This window comes from Hippoglossus hippoglossus, chromosome 2 (genome assembly GCF_009819705.1).
Source record: "Hippoglossus hippoglossus isolate fHipHip1 chromosome 2, fHipHip1.pri, whole genome shotgun sequence".
In the NCBI taxonomy this organism is placed as follows: Eukaryota; Metazoa; Chordata; class Actinopteri; order Pleuronectiformes; family Pleuronectidae; genus Hippoglossus; species Hippoglossus hippoglossus.
In genome coordinates, this window is record NC_047152.1 from 3,371,092 (window position 1) to 3,383,846 (window position 12,755).

Here is a 12,755-nt window from a genome sequence, read left to right on the forward strand (position 1 = left end):
AGTAATATCCTGTTATACTCACTACCTGAGACTGTCATAAATAATAAAATAAAAGCTAATATGTCGTATTGTTGCAGTTAAAGCTATTACAGAGATTGTGTTTGGGGGTGGGGGGGGGGTCTTTTAGCAAAGCTCATCCTGCCACAAAGGTTCTTCCTTTTCGTGCCTCCTTTTTTCTTCCCAAAGTTGATTTTTAAAACACATCTGGATTCAAAGCGCAGGTAAGACTTTTTCCCTCCGTGCACGCTCTCCCTCGACGCCGTGTCCGTGTTCGACACAAACCAGTTAACACATCAACCTGCAGACCCTCCCTCTGCGTTTCCAGCCCTTTTCATCACTATCAGCTGTCAGCTGCACTGACCTGCACAGGGCCATGAGCAGGGTAAGTAAACACACCGCGGCTATACGCTCCAGTGAGTCAGTGAATGGAACTTCATGGGGCCACCTGGTGCTTTCCATTTGGTGCAGTAATATGTACATATACATGCAATTATATATACTACCACAGCTGCATGTTACAGCTCCAGCGGGAACGTGTCTCCTTAAAGAAAACATTTCCTCCTTAAACACTTCGATACCATCAGACTTTTACTGCATTTTTCCTGCAACCGGCCTCTGTGCCGGATTTCCCAGCATGCCTTTCAAGTACCCCTGGAAAATGTGCATGGCCCAAACATGTTGATTTTATTTTGGAAGGAAGCCCTCGGGATGTTTTGTGTTCCTTTTTTTCAAAATTGTTATCTCCAGGAACAAAAGAACTCTCAGCTAACACGTGCGCTACTTTTAAAAGGAATAGTAAAAAATCTGAATGTGACAAACTTTTCCTTGAAGCTTTCTCGAGGCACAGGGGTGTCCACATACTTACGGCCATGCAGGATGGATGGAGGAACTGTGAATGAGTCCTAACAGTAAGGGAGGATATGTAATTTCGTCACACGCCATTATGGGATATTTGTGGACGAGAAAGAGAGAGGGAGGGAGTGTATGAGTTGCAGCTGTGCTAAATTACCAGAGGAAGGACTAAATCTCCCCCGACCTCGACTAATCAGCAATCGCCATGGCAACAAGATCCTTCCCAGAGACGGCCGGGCGACAGAACGCAGATAAATTACGACTCTAGCATTTGTATTTAAAGAGTTTCCCTCTTGAGTTGTTTGCAGGTGATTAAATCTCTGCATCTGAGATGGTGTCTCTCTCCGACACAGTGAGGACGAGGCCTGAGTTCAAACCCATCACCAGCAGATATACTTGCACTGTGTTCAGTTCAATTTACGTGCACGCAGACACTTGACGTGCTTTGAGAGCTATTCATCACCAATTGCCTCATTTAACCTGTACGTCTCACTGTCACTGTCTCATTTTCCATCTTTTATCTAATAACTGTACAGTCGCAGGACAATCTGAGCAAGCGTGCACGTGTGCGTCCCTGCTGGGGTTTCCCAGGCCGGGCAGCTCCAACGTCTCAGTGTTTAACTGGTGTATCGTGTTACAGTTTTCCCACAGGGATACCCCGCAGTTCACATGCTAAGATGTATGTGTTTGACCATAAAACACTGGCAAGGGAACACACATGCTGTCAGCAGGGAGGTGGGAGCGTGGAATGGCGTCCACAAACTTTTGGAAATGTAGTTTTCTACTCATGTACTCACAGTACTTGGGTAAACCAGCAGATGGCAGACGCACAGAGGCTGCAGGGATCACATCTAGTTACTGTATTTATCTAAAAGGAGGTTTATTATCTCACTGTTTGCAACGACTCCACCAGGAAATAAAAAATTGGAAGCTGCATGTATTTTTCTAGCCATACGCATCATGCTCATTGCAGAAATGCCTTGTTGTACAATGTGAACTGTGGTTAACAGGGTTTCCCTGCAGCTGGAAACACAAGAGAGAAATATTTAATTAAAAATCAGCTTAAACTGCATCCGTGGTTTTTATCCTTTTTAAATTGTGAATATTTTATATGAAAAGTTGCAAAAACAGAAAACGACTTGTTTAAATCCAATTCTGACAACGCACTTGAGGTATTGTCTTTCATAAACAAAGCACAAAAATAGAAAGTTGGTTTGAAAAAGTCTTATCATCCTCACTTAGGCCATTCTCTTTCAATTGAGTGATAAGAATATTAATATATTATATATTTAATGGAGCTGCCAAAAAATAAGATGGAATAAAAAGAATAAATGCTGCCACCTGCTGTCTAAAGTCTGAATTATATGCAAAAAAGAGCCTCTGCTGAAAATCTGTATTAATATGCATTAAAGAGCACAGTTTATTATTATTTATATTTTATTTATTTCATAGAAACCTATCTGTCATGGCTTTGCTTTCCAGTAATCACTTCACTCATACTCTTCAAATCCAAGAAGCGGAGAGAAAGAAAGACAAAAGGACGAGAGAAAGAAAAAGTCTCCCGTGAGGCATCTTGGCAGAAGCTCCTCAGAAATCAACACCCGTGACACTCCTCCCTCCGCCCTCCTCCTTTATATCGGTATGTTGAAGTGGGGTGTTTTTTGGCACGGACGGAGAAGCGGGGCCTTTCCAGACAAGAGGGTGTGGGGCTCCTCTTGTCGGCCCCTTATCGAGCGTCAATGCCTGAATTGAGCAACATGGGAGCGAGACAGTCGGCTCCTTGTGCGGAGACTCCCGCTGAATGGGAACGTTTGTTGTGGCAGCGATGAGACATAATGGGAGTGCGTGGAATTGAATGTGGTGGCTCCTTTTTTTCCAAATGTGAGAAAACGCCAAAATAAATGAAAGGCTCTGTTCCAGAAAGACACGAAGGGATTGCTCCTTAATTGTGAGCAGAGGAAAATGAACTTCTCAGGAGTGATTTCCGTCCTCGATCCTTCGTTTTATCCCTTCACGTCTGTCTCTTTTTAAGCTGATCTCACCTGTCAGAGGTGCATTTTTGCAGCATGAGTCTGAGGAGACGTGACATTCGAGTGGAGCGCAAGAGGCCTCGTAACGTGAGGCCTCAGCGCCGCGGGAAACCTTGAAATTCCTGCAGAGAAGATCGTGTACTCGAGGGCACGGACTGCCCATAACCTCAGCAAACACCACAGAGGCTCATCCAGAGCAGCTACTGTGTCCCTGAGCAACACATCAGGTTTCAAACAGAGATTCCCCTTTTACGTCGGAGGCGAATATCTTCAGGATCGTCCGCTTTCTAACGTTTAATCGATGGTAGCATGATCAGCGAGTGTTTCAAATGTCCCAGGAAAAGAAGAAACAAGCAGAAAAACCTGACACCCGAACACCTGTGCTCGAATGTGACTTCCTCCCTGCAGCGCTTCACTGGAGCAGCTGCTAAATAGTGTGTAATTGCAAAAGTGGTAAATCACTTCCAAGTAGCCGGTTTTGTCATTGAGGTTAAATTTAGGTTGTGTGATCCGTACATAAAGGCATGATTTCCAAAAGGGGAAGCCTGAGTCTTTGAAAAATGAATGTGACGCTTGACTTAAACTGAAGAAGATGAAGATGTTTTTGCTTTTAAATCTGTTACACATTTTTTGAATTGAATACCAGGTTTTTTCTATTTGGTTCTTTGCACCTGTGGCCATTTTTATCTTCCATTTTATTGGATTATTGTTTAGGGATCTCAATTCCAAAAGTGAGGCCATAGCGTCTCAATTGCCCCCTTGTGGCTGTCTGCAGTGTAAACCCTGCCTCCTCCATGTTAGCAGATGGGACAAACTAAGAAGTCAAAATTACACCTCAAACTATCTTTAACAAAGATGGTTTCTGTTATTTTAGGTAGTTACTTATCGCAGTGGTGTAAAGCGTGGGTGACAAGCTTCATAAAGCGTGAAGCTGCAGATTTTAACCCTGATGACTGAGGTGTGCAAAACCGACAGTGACATGTTCAAGATCAGGGGTCGCTCATCGGCGCCCCCCCCTCCCCCCCTGCTATCCCCAATCCGACCCGAACCTGGAATGCAAATCACAACAAACACCTTTACGCACAAGTGGAGTTCAGGCATCAATCTCTGCTCGGCGAATCTGTCGTGTCAGTAAAACTCAAGACAAACAACAACGCGAGGACCGGCCTCCGCGCTCCGTCTTCCGTGCCACCTCTCGGCTGATTTACAGCGGCGTGAATCAGGGGTCCGTGGCCTCTGACTTGGCAACCATCTCGCCGCCCCCCCTCCCTCCCTCTCAGGGTGATATGAGTGTCAGAGTCTTGTTTCGGCCTCCGTGGTGGGAATGATTAAGAACCCTCCCTCCTCATGTAACTGTCTCAGTGCTCGTCAAGACCGATGGGATGTTCCCCGCAAAACACGTCGTCGGCTGAATGGAAACGATGACAATGGAGGGTCACCCCTGCTCCGGGTTGAGGGCAGCTCAGCCCGCTCACACACACGTTTCACTGTAAAGCATTTTCACGTCAGCTAGAATGAAATAAATCGACTGATTCGTGACTTTTTCAGTTGCGAACAAAAAGCTTTTCTGTTTGGCGTCACGGCCTGTGCTTGTGCATTCAAGTGCAATGGAGGATAATTATGGACTTTTATATGAAACTATAGCTTCAGACGTATCTTGTATCTGACAAGCGGTTCTTTGTCATGCCTGAAGTGTTATATCAAAATGAAAATAAAGTGGGATAAGACAGTTTTGAAAAGAAAATACAGCAAATATCCAAACATTTGTCTTTTGACCTGATTTAAAATCCCTCTCTCCTAAGAGCAGCAGAGTCTGGATCAATATATATAAATAAATGATCCAAAGCCACAGTTTAAACCAGGAGGAAAAATAAGATTGACAGTGTTTTCATTGCTGCAGTTTGCAGAGCCAGCAAAATATTCCTGCAGGTTTATAGCTGTTGTCATGATCTAGATAGACACTGAATGGAGAGGTGTTAAATAAATCCCTCACGAGATATGAAATAGGTTGAAACTTGAATCTGCGAGCTTTCTGTAACAGGAGGCGCAAATCCAAGCTCGGACCTGAAGTCTGATTTTGATTCCTACATTTAGAAGCTGGAAACCGAGCGAGACGTTTCCATGCTATTTGTGGATGAGCGGCGAAAGAGGCGAGCAGGTGGGACAAAACCCACCGCCGCCGTTATCTAACATTATCACCACCTCAAAGCTCTGCAGCTGGAACAACACGGCCTTTATTCCTCGTGACAGAGACACAACACATCAGATAGTGCTGCATAGAAAAGAAGGAAGACGGGCACTCAAAACATCCTGTCACCCCTCGGCAGGAGCTCACACTTCCGCTGTCACCCTGACAAAGCTGGCAGCAGGTAGAAAGCACCCGCAGCTTCCTTTATGGGCCTTTTAAAGTCGTTTCTGCTGCTGCTGTGCAGAGCTTCGGTGTTTCGTCTGTTTCTGTCTCATCGGACCTGAAGGCGCCCCGGCTCAGGCAGGGCCGCCGAGTTCGAGAGCTACGCAGGATAAAAGCAGTAATTACAGATAAAAGTGGGAGTTAACCGCGAAAGAGGAGAAACGTCCTCGAGGCTACCGAGGCAATGAGGAGGAGCTGAGGATGCAACACCTTATTCCCTGCAGAGTAAACACGTCTGGATGTTTCATGAATGAGGGTGAATAAGTCACACCCAATAAAACACAGGCCTAGGGGTATTTTTGTATTGATATTGAGTTATTTATCCAGACTACTTTTGTAATGTACTATTACTAGTTTAAAAAGAGTTTGGATAAATAACCAAATAGTAATATGAAGTAAAATAAAGTATCAGTATAATTACTTGTAATAGAGTATTTTTGTTTGGGCTTTTTTTACTTTAAGCATCTGCATAATCCTTCAACCTCTGGTTTGCTTTAAAATAACAGTACATCAATAAACATATATCCTAAGCTTGGGATATGTATATAATATTCTACCATGTTTCTTAAAATTGTATTGTGTTGTTGTTACAATAGAGAGATATTAAATAACTTTTACCATTTGAAAATCCCCCAAACCAAAGTCTGATAATCTCATTTTTATAATCATCAATAAAGATAAACCAAAAATCAGATTATGTAATAAAGGAATTGAGGTTTTTCTTTGACATGGTCAAAAACCTGAAATGGGTGAAAACGAAACGTGGAGTCCTAACAAGAGTGGTAATGACAACAGGGCGGAGAACAAACAAACTCAACCTCCATCGCCCACTTCCTGTCCAGTCCGAAGCTCTTTGATGTTCCCATGGCAGCGACGGAAATGTCCAGTCCCCATTCATTTCACCCACTCATCCCTCCTCTAGACTTGTAATTTAAAAAACCTTTAATCTGAACGAGTGACGCACGAGTCGAGGAGTCGATACTCTGTCTGGCTTAGGTCACCTTAGAAACCTGATAATCATCTGGATTTATTGCAGGATCCTTGTATTAGACTACAATCAGCTGGGTGTTCCTAATAAACTGCAAACTAAGTGCAAGTCAGGACATGATGAGTGAGGAGATATGATGAGTCCACAAAATTTGAGATTAATGAAGATGAGGCGTATATGACGCGTTGGGAAAAGTCAAGATAAGATCAAATAAGTAGAGACAATTCAATATTAGTTAAACTAATTAAATATATTTCAAAATAAGATCAATACAGATGAGAACAAATTGAGAGATAAATCAAGAGGAGGCAGGTCTCATTAGTTGACAGACATCAAGATTTCTCAAGATATGAAAAGTCAAGATAAGATCAAATAAACTGAGAAGTCAATATAAGAAACTATGCGTCAAGAAATAAGAAGAAATAGGAACGATCAAGATGAGACGCAAGAGGAAAGTTTGGATAAGTAGCATAAGTAAAAAAAGAAGATTGAAGATTAAATGATAAAATAAAAAAAACTCAAGATACAAAACGATAAGTGAAGCTTCATGAACGATTAGAAAAATCGGATTTTAGATCCCTGAGAGAAATGAAAGAACGTGCTGCCTGCCGCAGAGGGAGCTTCATGTGTCGTGTTATCAGATCGACAGCGGCGGCTGATCCAGACGTGTTTTCCATCCAAACCCAAACAGCGACTCCTCATCACAGGCTTATCTGCAGCGACACGTGGTGATTAGTGGTTCGGCTGAGGGAGAAACCGCAGCGCGATGATTTCCTACGTGATCCTCCTTTAAAAGACACCACAGCCACTGACAGCAATCATCTGCTGTGTTTTTACATCAATAAATATCCACTTCTCTCCGTCAACACAACTGATAACGATCGAACAGCGATTTCCCCTTTCATCCCGCTTGTGAAAACTGTTGTGCTTGATGTTCTTGGTATTAGATGTGTCATGTCGCGCTGCAGCTAGTGATCATCAGTTAAATCAGTCGATTCGATAAGAAAGTCTCCAAAATACAAAGATATTCCAGTTTAAAAGTTGGAAAACTGAGCAGACCAGCAAATAAATTGCATTTGCAAAGGTGGAAACCAGTAAATGTTTATTTTTTTGGGTGCATTGATTAATAAAGAGGGTGAAATCTGCTTTTTTGATCCCAAGAGCGTTGATGAAGAGATTCATTTTCTAATAAAGATGGCAAATCCAGTGTGAACCCAACCCAGTGTCTTTAACCTGCCCTGCAGCTGTATTATCAAATGCATTTATGTGCAGGTGAGTTTTGCGACTTGATGCTGACTTTGTGTAAAGCTCACCACATACAGCCCGAGGCGTCAACAGAAAATGAAAATATCAGCCAGCGAATGCATAAATGCAGCGTAGATATGTTTTGATGGCAGCGTCGTGCTCAGACACGCCGAACCAGCTGTGCGTTCTTGAAATAAAGGACAAAACGTTGTGAAATAAACAGCGTGAAACCTTCCCCCGTGGTCTGATGACAATGCCCTGACATCATGAGTGTGCACGGCGCAGCCACGTGCACGACTTGCCCCATTTGTTCTAATTTGATCGAGGGGTGTTATAACTGTCCAATGTCGGGGAAAAAACGAAACAAGGGAGATTTAAACTATGAGGATTCACTTTGAAGGTTAAAAAAACCAAACCCAGCCTCGGATCCTCGGTGAGACGGTGAATTAGAAGAGTTTCAATGTCCTTATTTGGAGGATTCACATTACAACATCCTGCTTCGCCCTCTTCTAGAATTCCTACATTACCCAGAAGACCTTTCAGACACTAAATGATACATTCCTACTTCTGGGTTAAAATTCATGTTAAATATTAATGTGAAAAGAATGCAAAATGGAAACAAGTTAAATTAGGGTTCTATGAATACGTTTATAGAGATTCTATATGAGGGGTCACCAAGCAAATCATGGATTAAAATTTTTGTAAAAATGTTCCCTTACATACATTTATATCCTTTTTGGAACTTTTTTCTTACGTTTGAATGTTTTTAATGAGAACTATTAGATAGTTTTATCCCTTTTTGTCGCTACAGATTATTCAAAAGAAACATTCTGGGATGTTTACGGATTATTTAAGAAAAGACTTGGAAAAAGTGGTCTGGTCTTAAAAAGTTCTTCTCTGCATTTTTACAGTGAAGCTTGGCGGAGAATTTCTGCATAAACAGTAGTGTGTCTCTACATGAATGTACGGACATGCCTGAATGTGTGTATCTGTGTGTGTGTGTGTGTGTGTGTGTGTGTGTGTGTGTGTGTGTGTGTGTGTGTGTGTGTGTGTGTGTGTGTGTGTGTGTGTGTGTGTGTGTGTGCAGAGGAGGGAAAACCAGAGTCAGGTAAAATTAGACAATGAAGTGCGTCTGTTTTTCTGGGAGGAACCGACAAGCCCTGAAGAAGGGAAAATCTGAGACAACCACAAATCCCCACCCTACACACACACACACACACAGGAACAAGCACGTGCACAGGTAACATCCCACGCCTGCAAGTGGTCTTATCATTCTACACGCAAATATAAACTCATGAGCACAACCACACACTCGTCTACACAATCCACACAATGGACAAGAGCCTCTCTTTGACGTGATGGTTCATATTTCCCATTGGAAACTCAATCAGACGACTAAAGAGAGACACAAAACTGATAAGAGGCCGAAACATAATGAGGAGAGACGCAAACAGACGACACTAAAGGACCACAAACATGCAAGATGGTCACAAAGTCAAATAAGGATGAGGATGAGACACCAAACAACTCCAGAGACACACAAATTGAATGTGCAAAACAGCCAAAGAGATGCAGAACAACAACAGAAATGCAAAATGGCTACAAAGACACACAAAACTACACTAAGATGCCCAATGGCCACGGTTTCTTCCTCAAGAGACGGCAACACAAAGGACATCTAAAACACTCAAAGACAAGGAAACTAAAATGCCGTTCATCATTTTGTGTGTGCGTCTCTATTCTGTGCGGTGGTCCTGCCCTCAGGGGCTGTGGGGGGGGGGCCTTCTACACACTGTCTGCACCCAGGGGCCCATCTGTCTCCATCCATGTTCAAACCGGTGCTACACAAAGCAAATAAAGAAACCTGAACCTCTTGCCGCCCCACAGCATCAGCAAAAGGCCAAATTTAAAAAAATAGGTAATTATTTCGAATCCCTCCACAGGTCAGTGCACGATCCACCGAACACAGAGGTCAGGTTCCATCCTGCTGCTTTGACACACTTTGTGCAGAGCAAACAAAAGAGGCAGCAAAGTACAGTAGAGCCCTTTTATCATCCCAATAGACAAGTCCAGGCATTCAAGTCCACCGCAGCCTCATTCCAGCCTGGAAAGCCAAGCTATAGGAAATCCTGTGTCAGCACATAAGCAGCTGCTTATTCCCACAGCAGCAGCACAAGTGGAAGGAACATGTCAGGTTTCACATTTAAAAGTCACAGAGTTAAGTTTTCCGAGGTAAAGAAATGATGTTTTAAACAAGTCTCAAACATTTTCACAGCTTTTTTTTTTGTGCATTATTTCCCTGAAGGAGACACATATCCGGAATTTTAAAAATGCCATAAAAGAATGGACTCAGCATCCTTCACCTCTCCGCTGGGCCCGTGTCCGTGCGACCAGCAGCAGGATGGAGATGCAGCTCCACGTCGCCCACCTGTCGCGTCCACGCATCCTCCCCAAGTGCGCGTTTTTTTTTTTTTAAACTCTGACAGAGAAAAATAAAACGAGGGTAAGAATCCTTTCAGGGGCTCAGAGGAGGTGTGTTCATGTCCAGGAGACACACACACGCACACACACACACACACACACGCGCACACTCCTGCAAGAAGATGACCGGCCGCGTGTCCACCTGATGAGGATGTGCGCACCTTTACGCACGGCGCCGCGCAAAAAGGCGCCGGGTGTCAAGTGGGAAGGGAAGCACACGGCAACTTCCTGCGTTCCTTTTTCAGAGTAAAAGCTCCACTATTAAGTGTTTTTCTCCAATTCCAAATGGATAAAGTGGCTACACAATGATTCACATGGATTATGAAGCTGCAAAATACAATGTGAATGTTTTATGATGTGCTTATTTTCAATGTTGATTCATATTCTGTATATCAAGTATATAAGTACAAGTAAAATCAAGTTTGTGATTGGAGTATTATTAGAGTACACGTGAATTGTACTTGTACTTGAGTGTTTCCATTTTATTCTATTTAATAGTTTATATAACAACATTTTGGATGCAAATATACTTTTTACACTCTTAAATGAATAGTTACTTTGCAGATTGAGATTAATACAGAATTAAACTAATACATTATTATTATAGATTAAGATAATCAGCAACATATCAAGTAAAACCACAATTTGGACACATAAAATACCTTTATTTTGAAAGCTTCTGCCTTGACAAATCAGCCCTGAGTGGATTTACAGTGCAGCCTCCAGGCCCGAGGACCATACTTCACATTAGTGTCTGAGGTCTGACCTTTCTGAAAGCTTCGCCTCAGGCTGCAGAGAGCTGTTAAATCCACTATATTGAATCCTCGAGAACTAATGTGGCAGCTGACAAGAGTGGAAGAGAAAAGTGGAGTCGGTGACGGATGAGAATGGAGCAAAAACACAATGTTGAATAGAGTTTGTAGTATTCACAGGGAAAGTGGCTCATAGAGGGAAACAAACCAGGAATTGTCTGATTTGACACTAAGGGACAATGTGGGAAATGACAGCCTCTATTCAATTACACACTCTCTGGCCCTGACTGTCGATTTCTGATTATTGAAAGTGGTGGGAGAAGTTACCAGATGTTTTATTTGAGTAGAAATACCAATACAACACTGCAAAAATACTCTATTACAAGTAAAAATCCTATATATCTAATGTGCAAGGGGCCTTTGAGCAACATGTACTATTACCGTTTCTGCAGACGATCGACTGTTACTACAAACACGACATATATGACACTTTTAAATTGTAAATATTGAGGTGTGGTGAGATGATTAAAGGGGAATCTTCCCTCACATATTTGCTTTTTTGTGGAACATTGGCTAAATGAAGCCTTTGGATCCGAAACATGATACTTAAAGAAGCTCACAGGCCACAAATGGTTTGAATACGACACACACATACACAAATCATACGCGTTCATATGTTACTGAGATCTCACTGATTTGATTTCCGCCTCAGGCCCTGGAGAGATTGCTGCTTGTGGAAACATAAAGTCGAACTTATTCCCAGAACAGTCGGATCCCCATCAGGGCATCATAAGTTTCCCATGCGTTTGACTGAGCCTCTGTTCAGGCACGTTGGCGTTGCGGTGTGACACCTGTCTGCGATGCCGGGTAAGAAACTGCATTCCTCACGGAGAGAAAGGCTTCACATGATGACAGACGCTCCATAACTATCCACACACGACACGCACATGCACACACGACGAAAGGTCAGAGAGCTAAACCCACAAGAAAATCAAGACAAGGACAAGTTGGATTCAGGAAGATTTCACCACCCACCTCCCCCCCCAAATAAAAGTTTGATGTAGTATAGCTCAGTGCATGTGCAGAGGGAACGTGGGTGATGTGTAATAGGGTTTGTCAGAACTTGTCCTCCCCCAAGTCCTGAACCTCACGACCAAACAGAAGAATCCCTCTGACACATCTCGCTCCCCGTTTCCGTGCCAATCCTGTCTGCACACGTAAAAGGTAAGCCCACTTTTCACTGTGATTTCCCCCCCCCCAATCCTCTTCATTCACACTTCAAATTTAAATTCCATCCATCTCTCCTCCTGCTCTTAGCTGTCAAAGCTCAGGAGGAGTCATACTGAAGGTAGCACTTATATCGCCTCTTTCTTGTCTCAATACACAATATGAGGCCTGTTCCATTTAGCTCGGCTGCAAGGAGAGGAGAACAGGGAGCTGCCAGGTGACAGGAAGTATTCCGGCAGGAAGGTGAGTTTCCAAACATCCCAAATTAATCTGGTTTGAAAAGAAACATTCTTCCGGAAACTGTGCATGAGTGGAAGTGAGCAAAGCATCCAAATAAAGCACTCGTGCAGACAATGCTCCCTCATCTCGTAGTTCTTGACATATTTAAATTCCCTCAAATCAAATTGTAAAACCAAAAAGGAAATAATTATCCGACCTTAGCCGTGGCTCATTTTATTCCCACTCAAGCTATTTAACCAAACATCTCATGCATATTTCTTTCATTTTGAATTATTAAGCAGGTACCAGCTTTTTGCTCGATGGGTAAAATGTCAGAAAGAACATTATTTCGAGATCCTGGGAAAGTGTTGTGAGATCTTGCAAAAATGTTTCAATGTGAGTTGAATGAATCAATGTTTTTGTGTGTGAGAGAGAGAGAGAGAGAGAGAGGGTAGCTGAAGAAGGGAGGGAGAGAGGCAGAGAGGGGAGCTGAGTGAGATAACAGGAGAGAGAGAGACGAGAGGAAGAAGGGGGGGGGGAGAAGGCTGGGA

The 12,755-nt window shown here is 43.0% G+C and overlaps 1 protein-coding gene across 1 annotated transcript in view; it reads right to left on the bottom strand.

Annotated features, from left to right (window-relative positions):
* Window positions 1–10,175, bottom strand: part of LOC117778144 (collagen alpha-1(XVIII) chain-like) — a 35,808-nt gene extending 25,633 nt beyond the window's left edge. Inside the window, exon 1 of the mRNA XM_034613510.1 lies at window positions 9,889–10,175. Within this exon, the coding sequence (XP_034469401.1) occupies window positions 9,889–9,970 (82 nt within the window). The 5' untranslated portion in view covers window positions 9,971–10,175. The remainder of the gene's footprint in view (window positions 1–9,888) is intronic.
* Between the last annotated feature and the right edge of the window lie 2,580 nt (window positions 10,176–12,755).